At 36.7% G+C, this 25192-nt stretch overlaps 1 protein-coding gene across 1 annotated transcript in view; it reads left to right on the plus strand.

The window, feature by feature from the left end:
• Positions 1-20616: 20616 nt before the first annotated feature.
• Positions 20617-25192, plus strand: part of LOC140238055 (uncharacterized) — a 64386-nt gene continuing 59810 nt past the window's right edge. Inside the window, exon 1 of the mRNA XM_072317978.1 lies at positions 20617-20971. Coding sequence (XP_072174079.1) covers positions 20617-20971 — 355 coding nt within the window. The remainder of the gene's footprint in view (positions 20972-25192) is intronic.

A 25192-nucleotide genomic window follows, 5' to 3' on the forward strand; every position in this document is an offset into this window, starting at 1 on the left:
ATTTTTATGATGATTAAAGGTTTCGAAGGTCAGTGAGGAATATCCTTAACCCGTTGAAGACTAATCCTGAGTATACTCGGGCAGGTGTCTATGGGAAACGTGTGTTATAGCAAAACAAGCTCTCCTCGAGGGATGAGTGACTGACATCAATGTGTCATGACACGGGATAATTTGTAGTTAAATGGATGTAGGACAAGGAATTATCCATGTTTTAGGCATTGATTATAAAAGTATTCCCTACAGAAATCTTCGTAATGAAAAAATCTTGTTTTAAAGCAAACTTTATTATTCATTTTGTAGTAAAATATTTCTTTTGTGCACTGCAGGTATCATTTGTTAACATGAATTGAATGAACAGTGCCCCATTGTTGGAATCCATGGAAACTGAAATCCCACCCAGCTTCTATTAAAAGCACATTGTATCCTTTATTCATATTGCACTTCAAAGAAATATTGTTGGGTGATTGATGAAGAACTGGGCCGTCTTTTGGCATTCCATTCAGGGATGGCTGTGTGTAACTGAGATACCCTGTGCAAACCATAAAACTCAGGCTCTACTCACATTCCTCGTGACATTAAATAACAAAAGACATCTATTCCATGGTCATGTTGTCATTAAGTTTCTTAACCCATTGAGGACAAGGTGGTTTTGCTATATCCACGCATTTCACCCATAGACACCTGCCCGAGTGGAGTGTACTTGGGACTAGTCTTCAACGGGTTAAATGAAGGTTTGCCTAAAGAAGGAAAAAAAAAAAACACACACACACACACCAGGATATCATGATATCTTAGACATCATATATCACTGCTCTCTTTTCTATTGCATAAAAGAAATATAAAATGATATGTTTTAATTCAAAAACATATCTCACATTTACAGAGTGTAACCATGAGATGGATTAGGAGGGATGCTAGAATATATATGACACATTCATTTATTTTTGTTTCTTTTCAATGAAACAGATAATTAGATAAATCCTGACAAGAAAAAACGGTCTCTGAATACACTGTTATTACCTTGTTCCTCATAATCAGAATTAATTGGTTGCACATTGCCTCCAATTAACCAATATTGCTCTCATAACTACTGCAGTGATATGCTGCCACTTTTAATTGACGCAGGGTATATGAGCCTGTGTCCTTGTTCTAGCTTTAGGCCATGATGTAAAGAAAGAAAAGAACACAGAGTGCCAGACACACAGATGGAGGAGACAGAGAAGCGATACAGAATGCAGCTACTGTGGGGCCAGGCAGGAACTCTGAGAAAGGCTGAGGGGAATTTTTGACTTGCAAAATATTCCCCGCGGTTTCGCAATGTTGGCAGCGTTTCAAGATTCGTACCCACAATTCAGTGATGTCTGTACAATGTTTCCTCCAACTTCATACAAATATTCACTTTTCAGATAAATGATAAACCTCACCATACTGAGATACTGTAATACTGTCACAATGACCATTTTAATGGAAATGTAGTTTCTGAAGACATCAATACAAACAATAAGATATTGTGTATCCTGCAAGTGTGTATAACAAACTGATGCAGTAAACGTTAGCTTGTTTTTTTTTTTTCCTCTGGATAATTGTTCTCCTTGCCAAGCTTATCACAATTAAGCAAAATGGATTTGTCAGATGCTAAGGCCAATGTTGCACATAATCTTGCTGCTTACCACATCTCTAAGCCATATCCCCTTTTTCCCTCCCCACCCCCCAAAGGTGGTCCTACCACGTAGTTTTCCATTTCATTAATGTAATGTATCACATTTCAAACAGAAGTATGATCACTACCACTAGCTTAAAGGAGAATGAAACCCAAATGTATACACAGTTTATAGATTGAGTGATGTAGCAATATTAGTAGAAAATATTTAGTGAAGTTTGAGGAAAATTTGACAATCCTTTCAAAAGCAATGCTTTTATAAAGTTTTAATACCACCGTCACTGGATGAAAAGACTAGAAACAACACTTTGTGACATCACATATGAACAATGATAAAGAAAGTATAAAGAGTTCCTCAAAACTTCATTTTTGTGAAAGTTTACATTACCTCAACTTATTAGTGACATGTGTTCAGGGTACTATTATTCTCTCTGTTAATTCTGACGGAGGTAAGTCAAGTTCTTTTTCATCATTCTAGGAAAAAAGAAATATGTTGAATTCTCTGTATATTTTCTTTATGTGATTGTCCTCTAGTAATGTCATGAACATGTATATTTTCTTTTTTTAACTTTAAAAAAACTTTAAAAAGTCATAACTTTTGACTGGATTGTGTGATTTTCCTAAAACTTCACTGATGTGTTCTACTAATATTGCTCAATTCACTCAATCCACATATTTGGGTTTTACTCCCTATCTCTCTAATGGGCTTTAGGATAGATTATGCTACAAGGCATATCATCTGAACTTTATTTTATGTTCTAAGTTTAGAGACCTTAACTAAGAAAGTCTGAAAAGTAGACTATCAAGTTTTGTTTTCATCCAGAGTTCGTGGCAAGAAAAACACAGGAAGTGTCACAGGAGGTAACTCCTTGCTCAGCAGTACATTGCAGCGATGTTGCAAAGTTAATGACCGCAGTAACATGATATTGCCAATACCACTTTAACATTGAATATAGAACAGTAGAACAGAGGAATATTCAAACTTTATATTTTACAAAGATTATGTGCATTCAGTGAAATTAGCTTTTCTTAAGATAAATTCAGTGAAATCAGAGGAACAGGTTTGTGGAAATGAAAGTAAAAGATATAAACTTTTGAGATCATATAGCAAGCACAATTAGATACTACAAAAGCCACATGATTAAGGATCTAATGATTCCTTCAAAATGGATATCTTGGCTCAGTGATTGCTATGCTGTTTGCATTTAAAGGACAAGTTCACCTTCATATACATGTGGAATGAGTGAATGTAGCAATATTATTAGAACACATCAGTGAAATTTTGGGGAAAATCGGACAATCCGTTCACAAGTTACAAATTTTGTAAGTGTCTGCACAGTCACTGCTGGATGAGAAGACCACTACAGTGTATGATGTCACATGCGTACAACGATACAAGGGAAATATAAAGAGAATTTCACAAACTTTTATTTTTTGAAAAAAATGCACATTTCCTCGACTTGTCGCTGACGTATGTTAAGGGTAATATTATTCCCCCTGCCTTCTAAAAGAGGCAAGTCAAGCGTTCTTTTATTATGCGAGAAAAATGAAAATATGTTGAATTTTCTTTTTGTTTTCTTTATATCGTTGTACACATATGACATCACAAGCTGTAGTAGTCTTCTTATCCAGCAGTGACTGAGCAGAAACTTCAAAAATTCAGAACTTTTGAAGAGAATGTCTGATTTTCCTTAAACCTTCACTGATGTGGTCTACTACAATATTGATGCATTCACACAATCCACGTGTCTATGAAGGTGGACTTGTCCTTTAACTTCCGCTCATGGTTTTGCCCAAAATATCTAATGATATATTGCTTCTGTGCTGCAAACTGTACTTGATTGTTTGCCATGTTAAGTGAAGAAATCTGTGTAAGTAGGGTGCAACTTAGGCCTATAGGTGACATTAGATGGGATGTGATGAGAATTATGAATGATTATTGATATCCATAGGCTTAGTGTTCTGAATTGAATGCTTTGATTTCTCCATCGTTTCACTGTCTCACACGTGTACATACACACACGCACGCACGCACGCACACACACACACACACACACACACACACACACACACACACACCTTAGAAAGAAAAACCATTGTTTGGTATTGGAAGGACCTTCTGCCATAGATATGTTTTTCTACCGCTGAAGTCATATTGTGCCTGCACAAACACTGCCCAGCCCACGGTGGTTCATTATGTCATTCAGATTTCAGTTTCATAGAGCTCCTTGTCATTTTGCTTCACTGATTGACAGCCAAAAGCTTTGCCTCTTTGTAGACCCATTCCTTTGTATGAAAGCCCCTCTCCCTCCCCCCATGCACCCCCTTCTCTCACTCTTTCCATTTTCCCTGTAGCCAGGTTCACTTGACATTTTCTTTCAAGCCCCCAAATCCATGTTTCCCTTCCTAATTGCAAAGAGTAAAAGTCTGCAAGGATTTTTGCATCTTTTTCTTGTTTGCAATGATGTCATGTGGTAGGATTTAGGGGACAACTGTGCTAGGCACCCTTTCACCATCTTAAACTAATCTCTACATGTATGCAGAGATAGTATATTCCAACAAAAGAAAAGTACATTTATTTCACTTCCTTCTAAAAAAAAAAACAGAAGAAGATAATTACACATCCTTCCATTGAATTATGAAGCAGTACTTTTGTCAGAAAAAATTTGATATAAAATCTTCTTTCTCTATGGAAAGGCATGAAAAGTGGCTGCACAGATTCAATTATGTCCAGAATATCTTTTTAAGCCATATTTCACTAGTGATAGACTGCAGTTATGGATTCACTTGATTATAAGTTCATGTAGCTTTGCACACCTATGACAAAAAAGCATAACACAGCTGCACATCAGACTAAGTTAGTCATGTGAAATGGGGGTAATAAGCCTACTATAAATATGATTGCCATCCGCTCTCTTGGAAATAATTCCCTTCCTTGGTCAAGGTTAAGATGTTGTTGTATGATATGAGGGAGCACTAAAAGCAATTAAAGGCATGCACTTACAAGGGAAGAACACAGGCTGCAATCAAAACAACAAGGATGAATTTCTTTTGATGTGAAATGACAGTGTGGCTGTCAAAACCAAGTTAATTCAAAACCCATCTGTCATGATGACATATTTGATATTTTCTAAGTATTCACATAATATGCAGGGTAAATTAAGGTATTCTGACTTTTAAATCATGCTCTCTGAGGACATGGATTCTTGAGATGATATCTATAAGGTTATGTGCTATCAATTTTTTATTATGGCAAAAATTTTGACAGAGGTTTATTTCTTCATGTATAATGACGCCTTCCCAATGATGATGCAAATTTTGCTTTTCCAACATTCTCTAGTGATTAACTCACCTATGTTTGATTCTTTAAGATTTGGAAAAAAAACAACAACAACAACAGTATAATACATCATCAGAAAATTTGTCTAGATGTTTGCATTTAGATTTATACCATAAGCACTTAACTGGCTTGGATGAAGGATAAACAAGAGTAAATTTGCTCAAGGTTTACTCTGTAGTTGCTTCTTTGGCATTTATCTAAATATACGTCAAACATTACAGTGGCATATTTCCTGATGACTTGGCACTTAATCGTTGTTTTCGTGAATCTGTCTGCTCAAATTAGGGTTCAAATATTCTAACTAGTATCTTAGTAGGAACAGTGATTGTTGGAATAGTGCTTTGGTGGAAATCTTTATGCAGTAAAAGAAAGGTATTGCCATTAACCCTTTACGTGCCCCGACTGCTGATTGGCACAAAAAACCCAGTAGCATTATACAAATTGTCCAAAGACCCTGGCACCGAAAAGGGGAACAAAACTGTTTAATAAGTGAATTGAGTGAATGCAGCAATATCAGTAGAAGACATTAGATCAGCAAAGTTTGAGGAAAATTGGACAATGCGTTAAAAAGTTATGAATTTTTAAATTTTCATTACAGCCATCGCTGGGTAAGAAGACAACTACAGCTTGTGATTTCACCTTTGATGCAAAAACAATATGGGGGAAATGCATGGAGAATTCCACAAAATGTCATCTTTTATTAAAAGTACATGTTCCTTTGACTTGACACATGCTAATTGACATAGGCGATGGGTGCATAATTGTTTATATTGTTCAGGTGACAGAATATTTTTAAAGAAAAGCAGTGTGGAAATGCATTTCAACATCCAAAATCTACAACTATTTATCTCTCATAATTCATTCCATTTACACTTGCATTTTCTATGGGGTTTTTTTTTCTTCTTTAAATGAGTACATATCTTCCAGCACAAAAGCAGCAGTCCTTATAGGTATTTCCTGAAATCCCTACACAAGCATGATATCACCGTTTGTGACTTACATTGACATGATCCTAACCACGGACAAAAACAAATGCAAAACCAAAGCCAAAGACCAAAATAGATCAAATGAGGACACGAGGTGGGGAATATCCAAGCTGTCTACTGCTATTGCATAAGACTCTCATTGAGCTGCCAACACCAATGAAACCACAGTCCAGACAGACCATTCAAATGATCAATACAAGGCCTAAAGATAGAACCGCAGGGATGACTCGTGAAGGCTTCTCATTACCATGGTGATTTATCCAGAAATAACCTTTCGGCAGTCACTCCAAAATAATTATGTTGTGCAATTTTATCATGAAGAAAAAAGGATGGGTTAATGTTTACAGATTCACATGAATTTAAAAAGTGAAGAGGCCACTCAAAAGAGCAAAAAAGTCCACAGAATTCTACATATTGCAGTAACATTTCATGTTGTAAAGCATGAAGTAGAGACACATCGTGAATGGTGTGTGGAAAGTGTATAGTGGTTTGATTCCTTTCATTCACAAAATTATCAAAATGCCACATGTACAGATTCAATTTAATTTAGTTCATTTTTGTATTTTTCATAAAAGGGTACATTGTAAATGATATTTTTATCCCAAATTATTGTATTTTGTTTGAATACAAACAGTATCAAAAGTATGTAGATTATATACGAAAGTTGTAATGCATGGTAACTAGGCAATATGAAACGTGGTTACGGTTGTACAAATAATATTAGAAAAATATGATGGGACCTATAGATAAGCAAGTTTGATGGTTTATCAACAATATGTAACCTAAGACATTGTGGACCTATTCAACATCCACAAGATATCCATTCAGTAAAAGAACTTTCAATTTGCATTTAAAGTAATATAAAGATTAGCAACTTATTATTTGTGGGGGAGATCTTTTCTGTACCTGAGCCCTACATGTAATGTTTTTCGCGAAGTTTGTTTGAGTGCAAGCTGTGAATAAAAGTATTTAAAGATGCATGGGTAAAAGCATCCAGGAGCCCTATAGTGGAAAACGGATACATGTGATTATGCCAATCTTGTAACAAAGCATATCTGTTGTTTTCAGTATTTTATTGTGAAGAAAAGGTTTTTGATACCAAATAAGTATACAAAATGGTTCATATTTCTTACAGTGCATTTTTGATACCCAAAAGAACATCAAGTACATTTTCATTTAGTATTTTCCCAACAAGAATTCCAAAATTGAAACAGAATAAACAGAATTATCAATGTTGAGTAAACATTCAGCATAATTTGGCTAGGAAAAACATGTTTGAGCTTATTAAGAGTACTGATGTTCCTAGAAAGGATTATGACATAGATAGTTAACATGAGATTTCCAGGATAAGCTGTTATTAGTCAGAAGCCTCAGAAATTTTGCACAGTCAGCTTGGTTTGATTCCATGCCATTGATCTTAATGTGATAAGAAAGTATTTTTAAACTTTAAGAACATACAATGAGTGGTTTTTTTTTAATATGTTACCTGATGATTTATTGGCATGTATCCAAGACTGCACAAACAGATGTGTGTGTCTCTTAAGATGTACTGTAGGTTTAAGGCATACACTGTCTGATACATTAGAATTTACCTAAGGATGTAAATAAGATGTAAATGTCTGGGAGATAATCAAGCCACCTGGTGACTATTGCATTATCTAAATGTTATGTCTTTATATGGACCTTTAAGACATTTATGATGTGCTGCTTTCCACAATTAACCCGGAGATATAATATTAGGAAGTGGATGTGAGCCAAAGTTGGCACAATAATGTAATATAAAGTTTGGAAAACATCCATTTTCCAGACTGATACATGGTGGTAGAGAAAAAAAAAGACTATAGGTGAATCTTGTACTCCTAAAGACATTAGGTATGTGAGGAAAGAGCTAGCCCTACATTACATGTTGGCAAAGGATAGGATCAATGAAACAAGAAATTCATAATTGAAAGGAAATAAGGAAACTTTAGGAAACAGAGAAAACTCAAGCCTACCTGAGGCGTGGGGATTTAAAGCATCACTGAAATTTTGACACAAATTCTTCCAGTAGTAATGGGTGTCTATAAAGTATTTGACCAGCAGATCCCACAAAGAACCATCAATTGGTTTCTTTCCCGAGGTGATAAGACAGGGTGTTGGTCAATTTTCTAAAGTGCTGCCAAATTACTTTTGTCAGAACGAAGTGACTAACGAGTAATGACAGGGCAGATGTGAGGCATTTTTATAAACTCATGGGAACTATGAAACTGTCTCTGGAAAGTCTGTTGTACTTTTGTGCACTTATGCCATCTTGCAGAGATATTTCATTCTTTTTTTATCTGTACAGTCTTGAGTAAATCATTTTTTCTTCAGTGTCATGTATGTCACATGTCACTTCATGAGTGTATGAAGAATTTGAATGCAAAAACAGATACTCACTATTTGTTTATTGTTACAAAGCAAGGACACCATTAGAATGGTTGGAAATACAAAAAAAAAGACAATGTTTTCAATGATACTGCACTTGTTATATAACAAGAAATATTTCAGAAGATAATGTGAAAATTATTACATACACTTTGATTATTTTCTTTGTTTTCAAATGATGTAATCTCATATTATGTATCAAATTGCTAAAAATAGATGTATACCTGTTTACATTGCATTTAAACTCTTCATGCGTATGCATTTCAAACTAAAACCAAATGCATGATTTTTTTTTTTCATAGAGCTTAAAATGAATATTAAAATGATATCTTATGATACTGATATTAACTTTGCAAGATTAATGATGTTTGTGGTACTTTTATAGTCTTTTGAAGACATGGGTTCAAAGCAGTAAAATGGTGCCTATGAGAGTAAAATAATGTCTTTCTGTCCTTGCACTTGTTTTAAGTTACAAGTGACATTATGTGGTGACCTGAATAACACAGTCATTAGATCTCATGACTTTCCTAGTGAATAATGTGAATACCAGCATTTTTTCTTTCATACTGTATAACTTATCCATGTATGACGACCATACTTTGATTAATGGTAACAGCCTAGCTCAAGTTTAGTACAGTCTCAAAATGCAACCAAATACATCCTTAAAATATGTTTTGACCTTTTTTTTTTGTTTTGTTTCCATGATGCAGTCTTTGCCACAAAGCTTTTACCTCAATCAAGCCTTATTCTTCTTCCTCTGCCTAAAGCTGGCCCCTTGATGGGCTCTTAAATTGTTTATTGTCAGCCAGCTTCAGATCAAGGTTTTCCTCCATCTAGAAAATTATATTCTCTGACTTTGATCATGTGATTGCAAACGCCATAGCAACCATGCATCGTCTGGAAGAACCCTTGCCGTCAGAGTTGGCATTCAATGCATAATGATGCCAAAGCAGGTATCATACATGATGCTGTGTGGAGAGAAAAAAAGGGGGAAAAAACTTGTATGGTCGCTTTGTAGCCTATGCTTGATCTTTACTCTGATATGTTTGTAGATATTGTCACCAAAGTTTTGGAATTATTTCTCAGTGATATTGTACCATATGTATGATGTGTCTCAAATTGTATGTTGGATAACAAATAAAAAAAAATGACTAATGCTTGTCTTGGTATCTTGGTAATGTATATTTTATACAGTAATAGTATCCATAAAATATCATCTCTTCTAAGAACTTGGATTAATATAGGTTGTATCCATTACTCTCGTTCATTGAGCTGATGGAGGTAAATGCACTTCTGCCTTTTCCAGCTATGATGACCCATTCTCTCTCAATGTAAATGTGCATAATAAATGTAAGCATAAAACTTCAATCTTTAAACAGTCCATTTACACTTAAACTAATCTATTTTAGCTGATGTGCATAAGAGCACTGATTTACTAGTATGTTCAGAATAGTACTGATGAATATTGATTCATATAATGCTAATGTTACTTTAAACAACCATTTCTATGCATGAAATGCATACAATCTGTGTTCAACGAGATGTAGTGTATCATGCTCTCTTTGAAAATCATCTCTAACACAGAAAGCAACTGTTATTGGTGATAAAGTAAATAAAAAAATAATATGAAGTGAAATTCTTGAATCTCTGAATATAAAGGTTGACAAAAATTAACCCATACACATAACATGAAGTAGTTTTGAACAGAGAGGTATAGTAATATTCAGTTGGTAAAGCTATGTGTTGGTGAAACACACTAATCGAGTTTACACATGTAGGTATATGCCATGCACGTGAAATGCCCAGATGTACTGAATATGTACATGTTGTTTGCTAGAGTGGAGAATGACGTGAAAGTCTGTCAGACGCAAATGTCATCCAGGAAAGAATGTTGGGAAGATGGTGGCAGACTGGAACATAGAAAATTGGCTATGCCATCTCAACCTACCTTCTCAATATGTTTGACTATTTCTCATCTCAAATCTCGGGGTATACTATATTCCTGTATGTCTCTCTTACAATATCAACCTGTACACATAATGTTTCATCCTATATCTTTGTCTCATCTCTTACTTGTACTTCCTTTCTCATTAGGTGCATGCAATTTTGTATTTCTTTGGAGAACTCAGTGGCTCATATCAAAGTCTTTCTAAATGGCAAATTCTATTTTTTCTCTTGAGATGGCTCTTGAGATATTTTCATATTCTATTCTACTACTTTATGTTCTTTTGCTCTACCCCCCCCCCTCTCCCACTCCTTGTCTATAATTCTCCCTATCTTAAAAGCTTTCTTCCACTGTCTTTTGCTGGTAGCAGGTTTAAATTTGTCTGTTTACATAATGTTACCACCTGTCTCTTCACCCGCCATCTATCCATTTGTTGACCTGTCAGTTTCTCCACAAACTTTACCCCTCATTTGCCATTTTCTTGCATCTCTGACTCTCTTGATATACCACCATATTTGTCTGTCTCTGTCATGTTCTTGTCTCATTCAGTTAATATCACTCATTAGTTTCTATTCATCTGTGCCTCTCTTGTATGTTTCCTCCTTGTTTCTACTTTGTCTGCCTCTATGTTAGCCCCTTTCATCTCATCAGACTAAGATCCCTCATCATCTTTCCTTTGACACTTGATGATCCCTCATCTCATCATCTGCTCATGTGCTCCTCTCTGGCACATTCCTTCTCTCTCCCATCCCTTTCACCCCCGTCTCCACATTTCCGTGGCAACGGCACCTCTCTCTCTCTCCAGGGGGGAGGCTGTATTTGTGCATTAACAAGTGTTACATTAGCAGGTTCTGTGAGAGCCGCCTGCTGAGTACCTGCAACAAGCATACATAATATTCCACCCACGTCTTGTCGGTTGTGGCCAGTGTGCTTCTACATGTACTTGCTGTGTGTCTCAGTGTGAGCCAATACAGTCCTATACTCTCTCTATATGATTTGTTGATGGTGATATGTGTGATAATCTCTTTACATCTCTTGTCTGGCATAGGCATTCATTTTTAAATAGATGACATACAGTACTGTACTGCATGCAGTCTGAAGCATGCAGTGCATCCAGACAAAGACTGGGACCATCGCCCTGACAGGTGGCTTAGTTTTCTCTTCCCGTGACATTTTCTCACTTGTATTATTATTTCCATGTCTGTCTTGATGTCACTTGCATTTCCATCTTTCACTGTTCTCTAGCATGACAAGACTGTGTCCATTTTTTATTTTGTTATCTCCATGTCAAACCAACAAGAATGGTTTCATATCCTATTTGCATGTCCACCTCCGGAGCTCTAAAGTGGATCAATTTCAGGTTGCCAGCAGAATGGATTTATTCAGCATGAGCAAGGTTTTTATCTACAAAATACTTAATTCTCTGCACATACACCATCCATACAGCATTAATCCAAATGATTTGGGACTAGGGTCACTAATCCAAATGATTGCCGTGTCTCCAATAATGTATTCACCATGACACTTTACTCAGTTTGAATTCTCATATATGCAAGTGTTTAGCTCAGGAGATAAAGAGCTTAGATCTGCAAGGCCACTAATAACACCTTCAGTCAGGGGTATTGAGTTACTGTTATCAGCTTACATAGCATACTCATGTCTTTATCAGGGTTCTAACCCTCATTTTATGTCACCACATTGCTAAAGAGAGAAAAAAAAAGTACAAATATTAAAAACCTAAATGTTCAGGCAACTTGTGGCTTTAAATTAGGGGGATATTTACTCATGCACTGGTTTTGAACCAAGAGTGGTACTAATGTACATCATAATACATGCTATATCAGATTGCATTAGCTTCACATATATCGTACATAACTGCATTTTTGTACTAGCATTTCTATTTTTAAAGGGGGAAACTGTACTCAAAAGTACTTTTGGTGTGTGTGTTGGGGGGGGGGGGGGAGGAGGAGAGAGAACACACAACAGAGGTAAAGAGATGTTCCTCTTTGTGTATTTAGGCAAACCAGGGCCCTGCCTCATTAAGTGTTTTCAAGTATTGATTGCATCTTGCAATATTTACAGTTACCATGACAGCAGCTCTATAGCTAGGAATCATCTGTCAGCTATTGTTGCTGTGGTGATTACAATCAATGTGACTGCAATAATAATTGCCAATGACTTCATGAAACATGGTGCTGTCAATTGTGTATGCTCACGTCAACATTAAAATCAAAGAATGGAAAAGGGAAATCGATAATGATAATATATACATAGGAATTCAACCATCTAATTGTCACCTATGATATATTTCAGTATTTATCTTTTTTTTTTTTTTGGCTTGGTAATCTCTGCAGTACGTTCAGTACATCTGATGCGTATTGGATTTGTCCAGCATTCAGACATATTGCATAGTGACGGATGGCGGATGAGGGTTTAGCAGGAACACAGGGTAGCAGGTGGCAGAGACTGGTAAACTGTGTGATGCTGAAATTGTGAGGTGTCAATATGAGCAAGATTTAATGAGATGACGATTTTAAAGAGATGAGTTTTTTCCTTCCTAACATAGGGCAAACTTCTCATCAATATTCTACCACATCTTTTACATTCAAAAGAGATAAGAGCAAGCTTTGTTTGGGGTACTCTATTGTGTGCATACATTTTGTTTGGTTACAACTCAAAATATTAAATCCTGAATAGATCATGATAAAAAAAAAAAGATGGAATCTTCCCAATTTACATTTATCTAATTTATCGAATTGAACAAAAATGAAGACCCTCACAACTTCTCCTGGTAAATATTTCCAGTATAAATTAACATTAAACTGGATGATGCTTTTCTATTTCCAAGACTGCCTCCTGATTAAAATTGTCATTAGTGACTATGTAAAATGCTATTTTCAAGGGATAATTCCTAATCTGTAGTTTGCCCTTTTCATCTACATAGGCCTGACTGAACGTGTGTTTCTATGTCCCCTTTCTGTGTTCATGTTATTCAGATTATCTTCATTATAGTGTATTCATGAATTCATTGGTATGGTTATGGTATGCAGTATACAGTAATACTTGCCTTTAGGGCAGGATCTAGCCTTGTGGGTGTACATTTTCATGTATCTTGATATATTTTGGGTCACACTAAACACTGGCATAATTCACTGATCGGGTTAAATATTTGTGTGGGTGAAATGTTCATAGAGCTAACACAGTCTAATGATAAACATAGAACTTTTGTCAAAGGGCCTGCACTGTAACATCCAGTGAAATGCATTTGTCACAAACATACTTGTGTATTCATGGTCTTTTTGATATCTTAGATTTTATATCAGAGTGAATATTTACAGTAAACTGTTTATAACCCATCAATAACAATTCCATTTAGTATGACACACATTAACCATCAACCCAGGCTTGAGTGGTAAAGTAAATAGACATAAAATGGTTACCATGGTAACTGGAATTGTACCTTAATCATGCAATAATGAATACCCATTAGAGAGTTTATTATCATTATACTCATCATCATCAATAACATACTAGTATTCATTTGCTCTTAAAGTATTATTTCAAGTCATTAAAGCCATTATTGTTATTTACAGCATAATCCTCAGTCACCTTATTACTCAATGACACGTGTGTGTGTGTTCTCTGTCTTACACCTGAAATATAACCTACATTAAAGGGAAGGTAAACCCAAAGAACAATGTGGATTGAGTGAAAGCAGCAACATTAGTAGAACACATCAGTGAAAGTTTGAGGAAAATCGGACAATCGATGCAAAAGTTATGAATTTTTAAAGTTTTGGTGTTGGAACCGCTGGAGGAGGAGACTACTAGAGGATATGACGTATGAGTGGACAACAATACAAAGAAAATATAAAGGAAATTCAACAAAAATTCACTTTACTAGAATTATGAAAGAGCAATGGACCAACCGCTTTCAGAAAGCAGGGGGAATAATTGCTACCCTTAACATATGTCAACATCAAGTTGATGGAATTTGTAATTTTCATGAAAAATGGATTTTTGCAGAATTTTCTTTATATTTTCTTGGTATTGTTGTCCACTCATACGTCATAACCTCGAGTAGTCTCCTCATGCAGCGGTTCCAACATCAAAACTTTAAAAATTCATAACTTTTGCATCGATTGTCCGATTTTCTTCAAACTTTCACTGATGTGTTCTACTAATGTTGTTGCTTTCACTCAATCCACATTGCTCTTGGGGTTTATCTTCCCTTTAAAGCACTAATATGAAAAAGCTTCATATTCTACCATTATTTGAGTTTCATGTTACATTATTGTCCACTGGACCCATGTCTTCATTTAGCAGTGACAACAATCGGAAATGAATAATGAAATCATATAATGAAGGGAATTGATTAAATGGCATTTTCCGTTCATTGATAAACTGTAAAACTAGAAACATTAATTTGCAGCATGAAAATTTCGTGAGTTAGATCCAATGGTCTTTTTTTGCAGTGTGAAACTTTTAAGAAGCACAGCTGTCAATCAATATATTGTGTAGACAAACACTTTTGCCAATCCTGGCTATTCACAAAATTTGCAAAAGTTTCATGCATGCAAAAATGTGTGATCTAACAGTACAGTAATCTATCATGTCTTGGAAACTTCTTGGATTTGTTACTCTCAAAACATATACCACAACTAAAAGTTGTGTTTTTTAAAGATCTTTGTTTTCACAGATCTTTGTATCATAGAACTTTAGAATTTATTGTGCAACTATTATGAATATCATGTATGCCTTATTTCATTCCTTGAACTGCCATGAATAAAAACCGGGAAGTTATAAAATTTTATGCATATGCTATCATGTGACTGTAGCTATTGCTCGCATAGCACATAAGAGAATAAAAAAACCATGCTGTATGTTGGTGTATTATGCTATGCATTACAAAACATTGACTGAAAGATGAATTCTAACTGCTCTCAGATTGATTGAATAGCTTCATTGATATTCTGTTCAGAAAATTGGAAACATTTTAGTCTTCCTTGCATGCACAAAAAAGGGAAATGAATTAAAATGCTGTTTGTCTTTGAATCTACTTGGTCACTCATAATGCATGTTTCCACCTCTGCACTGCTGTGGGTTTAGAGTGATTTCTAGAAGTGATTTATTGCATGGTTATCAATCATGATTCAGCTACCTGGCTACACAGGATGTTCCCCTTCATTCAAGATTAAGAGGAGTGCCTATATAGAATTCTGAGGGATTATAATTCAGACACAAGCGAGCTAACTACTTTTCTTGAGGAGACAAATTTAGGAAGCAACGTGATAGGTAGCGACAAGTTTGACACAGTTCAACTTGGAATTAGTAGTGGATATCCCGAACTCCATGCCATGAATATGACTCACTCTCTAAAGACATAGGAAGGAAAATGATACCAAAGAGGGTATAAAGGTATCATTTGGCTTGCTCGTCAACCTCGCTGTCTTTTTGTCAGTGGAGTAGAGGTACATGAGGTGGGAGTTTATGTGACAGAAGAATAGCTATTAAGTTTACCCATACCTTCTTTTTACAGGAGAAAAGCTCAAGAAGGGAATTCATTTTTCCTCAAAATTCCAGAGAGTGCTAGAAACTATGAATTTCCAGCACATTATTAAGGTGACACTCATACCCCTTTCCCGCTGCCCCTCTCGGTAAACCACCGTTGGATTCCCCGGTGAATTCACTGGGGAACCTCCCGGTGAAATTTTCACTGCCGTCGTTTCACACCAACGACAATGCTCTCGGTGAATTTTGTTATGCAACTTTCCCCTAGATGTGTTTTCTGCTCGCACCGCGGCCGATCCCAGCTGAAGTGTGTAATAATGGCGCGATTCGCGCGCCAATTTGAACATGGTCTGGTGGATATTGTACTACAGTGCGTAGTGGTTCCGTACTCGTAACTTCTCTATATCACCTCTATCGATCGTAATTCGCATTTTCGGAGGGCCTTCATTTCATTGCTCAGTGTTGAAATTCGCGATATTTGCAGCTCATTATTGTATACAAAAAAAAAAAAAGAGAGAAAAAATATAGAATGGAATTTGCTATCATTGTGTCACTGATGCTTCTGAATCAACTCGGACTGTTCAGAAATTGAGTGATGTGAGTTGCAATCGCAGCAGTATAGTCGAGTACGAAGACGGATGAGACTCATCAGCGTACCAGACTGGAAGAGGAATCAAAGAACAATAAGAAGACACGGCAACTCGAGTACACTCTAACTAATCAGCTCAGTTTATTTGTATACGGCATGCGTAGACGATACAACACCAAGATGCAATACTGTACAACAATGCCGTCGCGGCTGTGAAAGTCACACGAACGACATACTCCTGTAGTCGTGCGTGTATTTACATGGGTATACACGAATTACGTGTGGATTAATTTGGGAGAGCGCGATAGCTAGCGAAAAACGTGTGCATGACCAGAAACAAAACATAAGCTTTGACATAATTTGCATATTTCCCCCGGTGTTTCACCGAGACAACCTTTCACGCTGGGCGTTCCTCGGTGAACCACCGGTGGTTCCCCGGTGAACAATCGGTGTTTACCCAGGACGCTTCTAGGGTAAAAAATGCCCAAAATTTAATCGGTGTTTCACCTAGGCTTCCCCTAGGTTTCAACCGAGATTCCTTTCACACTGCGGGGTTCCCCGGGTGCCCCCGGGGGCACCCGGGGAAGATTTCCTTCAGCGGGAAAGGGGTATCAGATTGTTAGGAAGTCATTTGTTGTGAAAGTTTGAGAGAGAACAAAATATTGTTTAACTTTCTTTTTGGGAGAGAATGATCTAGATAAAGATATATCGAGAAGATGTTGACATCAGTTTGCTGTCACAATGGATTTCTGGGAGTATGAATGAGAATATGGGAAAGTCAAGTTTGGACATAATTTAAAAGGAGTGCACAAAACTTTACTTGCTTAAAGTAGGCATGAACTACATACTCATGGTAGCATTAATACCTTCATGTAGAAAACCTAATTCATTCTGTTCACAGAAAATTCAGCTGTTGTTTGTCATCCTGATGTATTGTTTTAAAATGCAACAAATATTTTCTACATTTTTATGAAATAACTATCATCCCATTGACCTGTAACCACATGCAGAGACTCTCATAAATCAAATAAGCTGATTCTATTCCACAAAAATAAGTATTTCTTTTTTCCCCTTAGGTATTCTTTCTAAACTTTCAGCTGTTTATTAATGCATTTCAAATTTAATGATTAGGCCTACTGTCCTTGTCCTTTAATCGCAGTAGTGCATTTAAGGTGTCAGCAAACTTTATGTGACCTAGGATTAGTAAATGTGATTGAGAACAGGGGAACATTATAGGATGAAAGCGCACACATGGAGAGGTAATTAGTGATGGTGTATGATATGAACACATTATGAAAGCTAATAATGATCGTCAGAATGACATGAAAAATGGAGCGTGTCAAGAGTGTCAAGCACAGATGAGACGTTTGTGGAAATTGATGAAATGAGCATCACCACATCATCCTATCACCATGTAAACATCATCAATAAAGTCACATGATCAGTCACATGGTACTTTGCATGATCAAATGTCACTGTCTGCTAGCAGAAATCACATTATCTCAATATCATTAGCAGAAATTGAAGAAAAAAAAAAAAGAATATACTTCGGTGTGTCAATGAAAGCAGTAGAAGAGGAGAAAAAGAATGTCAAGGATGAAGAAGATGAAATGTATTTCAGCATGGATAGGGAAGCATCCAAGACTATGACATATTATGCAGATTAGTTATTTAGGATGCAGAAAGTGATATAAGTTTCAGCACAAACAGGGAAGCATCCACGACTTCAACTTTTTGCTGATGCTGTAGAACCAGGAAAATTTGCGGCATGAAACTTTTGTGAATTGGAGTCGACAGTCTTATTTTGTGAATCAATACTGGCATTCAATGCACTGTGCAGACAACCACTTTCATGTGCATTTTTTTCCATGAATCTTTGCTCCTCTTGAAATATGCAAAAGTTTCGTGTACTCAAAATTTATGATTATACATTAAGTTACCCAGCTGATTAAGCCTTGAACATAGATCTCATCAGAATTTTCATTTTACTTTTATTTCATGATCCATTATCTCAACACAGCATCGGTAAGGCACTCTAGGCATTAGTAGACATGAGAAAAAAAAAATCAAGGAGCAGTACAGTATACCGGTATCCAGTAGTTTCTTTGAGCTGTACATCAATCATGTAATTCTGATGCCAAAGACAATCTTTTGGTTGAAATTGTAAAAGTGTTTTATGCTGGAAGCACTAGAGCAAAGTATCTAACATTGCATTGTCTAGGAAAATACTAAACCTGAGAGTAGGTGAATAGAGCAATGTTTATTTATTCATTCATTTATTTATTTATTTATTTATTTATTTATTTATTTATTTATTTATTTGTTTATTTATTTATCTATTTTTTTATTCTTATTTCTTTTTTTTTCTTTTTTTCTTTTTTTTTGGGGGGGGTCAAACAGAAATGTGTGTGAGTTTCTGTTAAAGACATTATTTCCAATGACACATTGTATTAGCTACTTCATATTGAATGTGTATATGTGTTCCTGTATGTGTGTGCATGGTATACAGGTGTGGATGGATCATGGGGGATTGTGTGTGTGTGTGTGTGTGTGTGTGCGTGTACTTGCATATACAAATCGTATGTGTGATTGTCGTTGATTAGTCATTCTATTGTAATTCCATGACTCTTTTATAATCTCTCTCTCTGTTGTAATCCTCTTCAAGATAATGTATATTTTCGGTCAGACATTTAATATATTTTGAATTCAAGGTATGCTTGCACACCCATACATTATCAGTAGAGAAATGCACTGGGGTATTATTTGCTGTACATTACTTAAGTAAACCAAAAGTTTTTGCACAATATATGGTCAGTGCTTGTTAGGAAATTTACATATATATCACTAGACAAAAGCCATTAAGGTTCACTAGATCTAGATCACACACATGAATTGTAATCATGCCTTTCTTGTTCTGTTAATAGTGCTATGGAATGATAGAGGTACAGCTAAGAATTCCTTGAGTTCTCTGTTGGTAATGATATTGAATATCTTGATATAGACTTTGCTTACAGAAAACATTAAGGGAAGTAATATCAATCTATAGGTTCCTAAACAAAGATCACTGTCAATTTATCACAGTTAACTCTTTCTTCATTGGTGTGAATTCATGAAGTGATTCAAAGTCTATATGTCTTATGAGACAAATTTGTTTAAATCGTATCCTTTGAAGCAGCATTAATATACATTTATTTACCCCCATAAACTCACATTTTGAATGTTAACAACCAACTTCACCTATCAACTTGGCTTCTGCATTTAATTAACTCAGAGTAGAGTGTACTTTTGCCTTTCACATTAACTTATAACAGTCTGGAAGCAATATTAGCTTAAAGCCAGAATAGTGCTTACTTTGACCATAATTCTCTCTCCGCTTTTCCATTTGTATTATCTTGCATTGCTTGTGAGTGTGGACTTATTACCTTTACGCAGACATTACTGAATGGCGCTGAGTCTACTGCCATTATTTTCCCTGACCATATTTAATGAAGCAACATCCACTTTGTCTGTATATGATCAATAGCTCCATGGCTAAAGTAGCTGTACAAGGCCACTCCTACAATCAAATTTAGCTGGAGATCCTTTTAACACCAGCATTTCCTAATGCACTGGCGGATGCATCTCTGCAACTCAACTAATTTTGTACTTGTTCCAGCATACTGTGGTTTATCAGCACAGCTGCTTGTTCCTAATGACAAGTATTTTGTGCATGATACTTTCCAATTCTGCATTCCCAATTTGATGTTGATTACTGTGTAAGCTACATCATTTTGTTAAATACAAGACTAATTGGTGTATAAAAACACCAGTGAAGCATTTATGCCACATCAAATGCAGATGTGAATGCCTAGGTGGAGATGTGAGATACAGTGGATAGTTCAGTAAGCATGATTACTACCATAATACATTAAATTGCCATAAAATGAGCAAACATTATAATTAAAGTAAATGTAGGGCAGTGACTCTAGTTTACAAAAAAGCAGCATAGTTATTCTAGCTGAGACTGAACATGACAGTTATATTCCTGTGCCTCTTTTAGGCTCATATTGAACGTCACACTCCGGTAGGCTGATGGCTTTAGCAGGTTCACTTCTTCCTTAGATTGGCAAGCTCCTGCCAGACACCCCAACCATGTGTCACATCCATCACGTTTTATTCCAACAGGCACGCGGAGGAGACGATGGACAATCCAGCGGAGACTGGTGTGCTGCAGAACGATCCCTTCTCGGCACAGTACGAGGTGAACAGGAACGAGAAAGACTACACAGAGGGAACTGGAGGCAAGATGGAGACCGGTAAGGAAGAGAAACAGTTGGAGCAGCTGCAGGTGGATGGTGTTGCCGGGAAAGGGGATGGTAACGATGCCATGGGCGTCGCCGCCAACGGACACATCGACGAGGACGTTGAGATGGCCGAGACGGAAGCTGATGATGTCACTGGAGAACAGGCAGATGATGGCTACATCGGTCACGGGAGCATGGATCAGACTTCGCCTGCTGTGATGGAGAATGGAAAACAGGACGGTGGACAATACGGTAAGTAATCACTTCATAGATTATCACCCTTCCTTACCTTTGCCTTCACTCCTTTTTCAAAATATCCCATGAGGAGTAGATTTAGCATCTCCCTAAATTGAGCATAATTAAAGTGGATTTTCAGTTGAGAGGGCTTTACATTGTAAGTCTTTGTTTTGTTGACCACTGAATCCATGACTGCATAAATACACACCATACATCGTTTTTACCATCTGTCTACAAAATATAATACTATGTCCCTTGACTTCATACAAAACATATATCTCATAAACATTGGATAGCATAATCATTCATTGAAGGAATATAGACAGCAAGGAAGTAAAGGACTCCAAATTATTTTTCAAATGTACTTTCCAACAACAACAACAACAACAACAAATTACCCCCCTAGAGCTCATGCAGAGCTAGGTGGAAACAAGTTGGCAGAGAAATGGTAGGGGGCATACCTTAATTCTGTGTAAGTTGGTAATACCGTGTCCCTTATTACATCCTACCTTGCACCTTGAATGATTGGTTTGACAATGGAAGTTATTCAGCGTGTTGTGATGGATTTGTCATAAAAACTCACCAGGGGATTCCATGGTCAGTGAACGTTGCATGACCTGCACTGTTCTGATATCATTTCTTGGTAAAATACCCCAGTAAATAGTGTCCCTCCAATATGTCGGTGTTTTTCTTTTTCAGTCTCTCCCTCCCCCCTTTTTATTTTCATTCAAAGAGAAATATTTCAGACAGGAAAGGAAGAGATCAAACAGGGCAGAAAAATGAAAATAGAGAACACAATGAAAGGTGGCAGGTAGACTTTGCTAAGTGGATACCTAGGTTTTCCCACAAGATTCAACAAGTTCCTAGTGTTGTGTTTTCCTGTCACAAGCAGAGAGAAGAGGCGAGGGGGAACAGGAGAGGGAGAGGGAGGGAATGATAGAATGAGAGGTGAGGGGGTAACCTCCTTCCTTTTAGGGAATTCTTTCAGGGTGACAGATATGGACCCCTGTGTCAATGGCATTTAGATTACATTTCAAGGGGTGCCTGCAAGGTAGGATGCCCCTGTCTGACCTCTTTGCATCGAAAAAAACAAAACAACAGACGAGGGCGCTTTTTGGATTACTGTCACAAAGAAATTGTTCAATATTAAGTGCCGGGTAGTTTCTTTCAAGGTCAGGAAAAGAAAGAGAGAGAGAAAGAGAGAGGGAGAGAGAGAGAGAAGGAGAGAAGGATTTGTGTTTTTGCATGAATCAAAAAGAAGTTATGACTCAACTGCCTACAGGGAGAATTTAGCTAAATGCAAAGCTTCATTGTCAACTCCGGCAGGGAATATGTAGATAGTGTAAGTATGTGCTTACTCACAACACAGTGGCATTTAATATTCCGGTCCCTCACCATGTATTGAACTATGTTATTTTTTTTTATATCATTCAAACACGCAAGAATCAGTGATCCAAGAGTATTGATTCTCATGAATAATGTTTCCGCGGAGAAATTAAATAATTTCTATTAAAATTGCAAAGCATGCATTATGTATACGTATACATATATGTCATTGTGCCCAGTCCTGAAAGATATGAAACATTACCATGGTAGGTATGTTTCCATCATGTTGTAAAAAGCAAAAAAATAGGAATAAAAGAAGGAATTAGTTACACAATATGATTTTATCTTTGGATCATCTGGGACAACCTGAAGCCTGTGTGTAACTTAAGCACCAGCCTTAACCTTACTGGGTGCTACTTCTTTATGCAACTTCAGTCAATTGTCATTTCATCATTCAAAAGCAACAGACTACATTTCAGATTCTGTGCTGTCTTAAAGGGTGTGTACAGTTCTGGTCGAGGTGAAGATTTAGCTTTTAACATTTTGTGAGATATTCAGAAACCACTCTATGAGATGTCAAAGAGCATGCAGTTCTAAGGGGTATCAAAAGTTTATTCGATGAAAATCGGTTTTGAAATGGCTGAGATATCCAAAAACAAGGTGAAACAAAGAGATATTAATGAAGTTGGGGCATGTCGCCTTTTATTATTAGCACTTTTTTGGATATCTCACATCAAATAAACGTTGAATCCTTCTTAAAATTACATGCTCTTTTACATTTCATAAGAGGCTTTTAATTATCTCACTTAGGAATGTTCAAAACATGAATCCCTACCTCAACCAGTACTGTACAGTCCCTTTAAGAAATCCACATGTGCAAGAAGGAAACTAAAAGAAAATAAAAACAACACTTTCCTCATGGGAAGAGAAGATTAGCTGCAATTAGCTGAATTGCTCATGCACAGACATGAAAAATAAGTGAGTAGTAATTGTTTGTATCATTCTCTTCAAGGGGAACATTCAGAGGAGCTGGTCTGATTGGGTAATATAATCTCTCTTTACAGTCTCAGAAATAACTGCATTGCATTTCACATTTATAGACATGATTGGTTTCCTGCTTGACCACCACAATACATCTATCATTTGTGGGCATCTAGCTCTCGTTTGCACTGAGTTGATTACTTGCAACAGATATTGTTAGACAAGAGAAATGGAAGTGTGAATGTTAATTCACATTGCACTGTTTACAGCATTGACTCACATCTAAGGGACTGTACCCAGGAGTAGTCCAGGAACAGATAAAAGAAACAGTACATTTGAATCAAACCCAGGTTCCATTGTGTCAAGGTTGAAGTTCAGTCTATGGGGCCTCTAAACTAAAAAAGCAGTCACTTTTGGATGGGTTCCTAGCTGCCAGATATTAACAACAAAACAAACAAACAAACAAACAAAACAAGACAAAACACAGAAAATCAACCCTCAATGATTTTCCATGAATAGTTGTTGTTGTTGTTGTTGTTCTTGTTTTACAAATTAATAAGGTGATTCTATCCCAACTTTAGCTGATTTGTTGTTATTAGTATTTAAATACAAGAAATACAATTTCAGTGGCAGAAGGACACATCTTTGAATGAGAGGCACAAGGATGACTCATCAGAGGAAAATCTGTGTAGACATATTTCATGCTACGCCATCTGGCATCCTTTGGAATCAGTTTCCTAGGTTGCAGTTTGATAGGAAGTGGGGTCAAGTTTTTTCCTTTTCTCACAGAATGGCTGTAAAATGACTCCACCCACTGCTACGTACGTCCACAGATTCCTACATGAAAGAACCACAGACAGACTATGAAAACGTTCAGTGGCTGTGCAAACAAAAAGCACACTTGAGTTTCATGATTGATTCTACTCCCTCATACAGCAATCAATAGGTTAACACAAGATGGATCACATGTCGGACCAACTTGGGTAATATACTGTATAAAAGAACATGTTTCTATGGCAACAGATAGCAAGTATAAAAGGATGGTACTTTTTTATCTTTCTGTTTTTTACTTTGATAAGATGTGGAAAAGGAAAATTGTAGTGGCTGGATGCAAAGCTTTGTGCTTGATTGAATTAAGTGGCACTGTATGTTGAGAGCGGCAGAGAAGACATGCAAGGTAGTCTGGAGCAAACAGAATGAATTAGGCTGTAACATTTCTGGAGTGCAGGGAAAGCTCATACATCACAACCTTCCTAAGTAAATGAAGAGAAGGGATATGTGACACCTCCTTGGCAAACAGCGTCATCTCTCTGCATGTACTTGCTGCATCACACGTCTCGGGCGCTCCTCATGAGGAGCAGGCGAGAACATGAATGTTCAGCTTGAGAGGTGAGGCCGGCTGCAGCGTGCCTGCCTGTCAGGCTATGTCTTGTGATATAGGACGAGGATGAATATGGGACATGCTCGGCTCAGGATGTGTGGATGGGTCACGGGTTGTGATGCAATGTACACCCCCTCAGCACACCATCACAGGGTGAAATTACAAAAACACTCTTCTTAGCTTGCCTCACACCTTCATTGCCACATCACACAAGAACGTTCCTGCCTTGGGAAAGTATTGGCAGCCATATGTGTTTTGTCCTTGTTTTAATCAAAAGTAGCATTTTATGTTTTATGTTTTGTATTTACTTTTCTAGGCCTTGCATAATGTGTAAGCAAAAAGGCCCAGGAAAATGTAGTTTTGGAAAAGTTTGCTGATGCATCTAGAATCTGTTTTGAATAACATAGGACAGAATCATAACAACCCAAGGTTATCATCATTATATTTATTTACATCATGATGTAAACTTGCTGCCCTTTTCATCCAGAGAAAGTAAGAGATGCCGACACTACTGAATAATGTTGCCGTTGACAACATGTCCTCCGACA

The sequence above is a fragment of the Diadema setosum genome, chromosome 14, assembly GCF_964275005.1.
Source record: "Diadema setosum chromosome 14, eeDiaSeto1, whole genome shotgun sequence".
Taxonomy (NCBI): domain Eukaryota; kingdom Metazoa; phylum Echinodermata; class Echinoidea; order Diadematoida; family Diadematidae; genus Diadema; species Diadema setosum.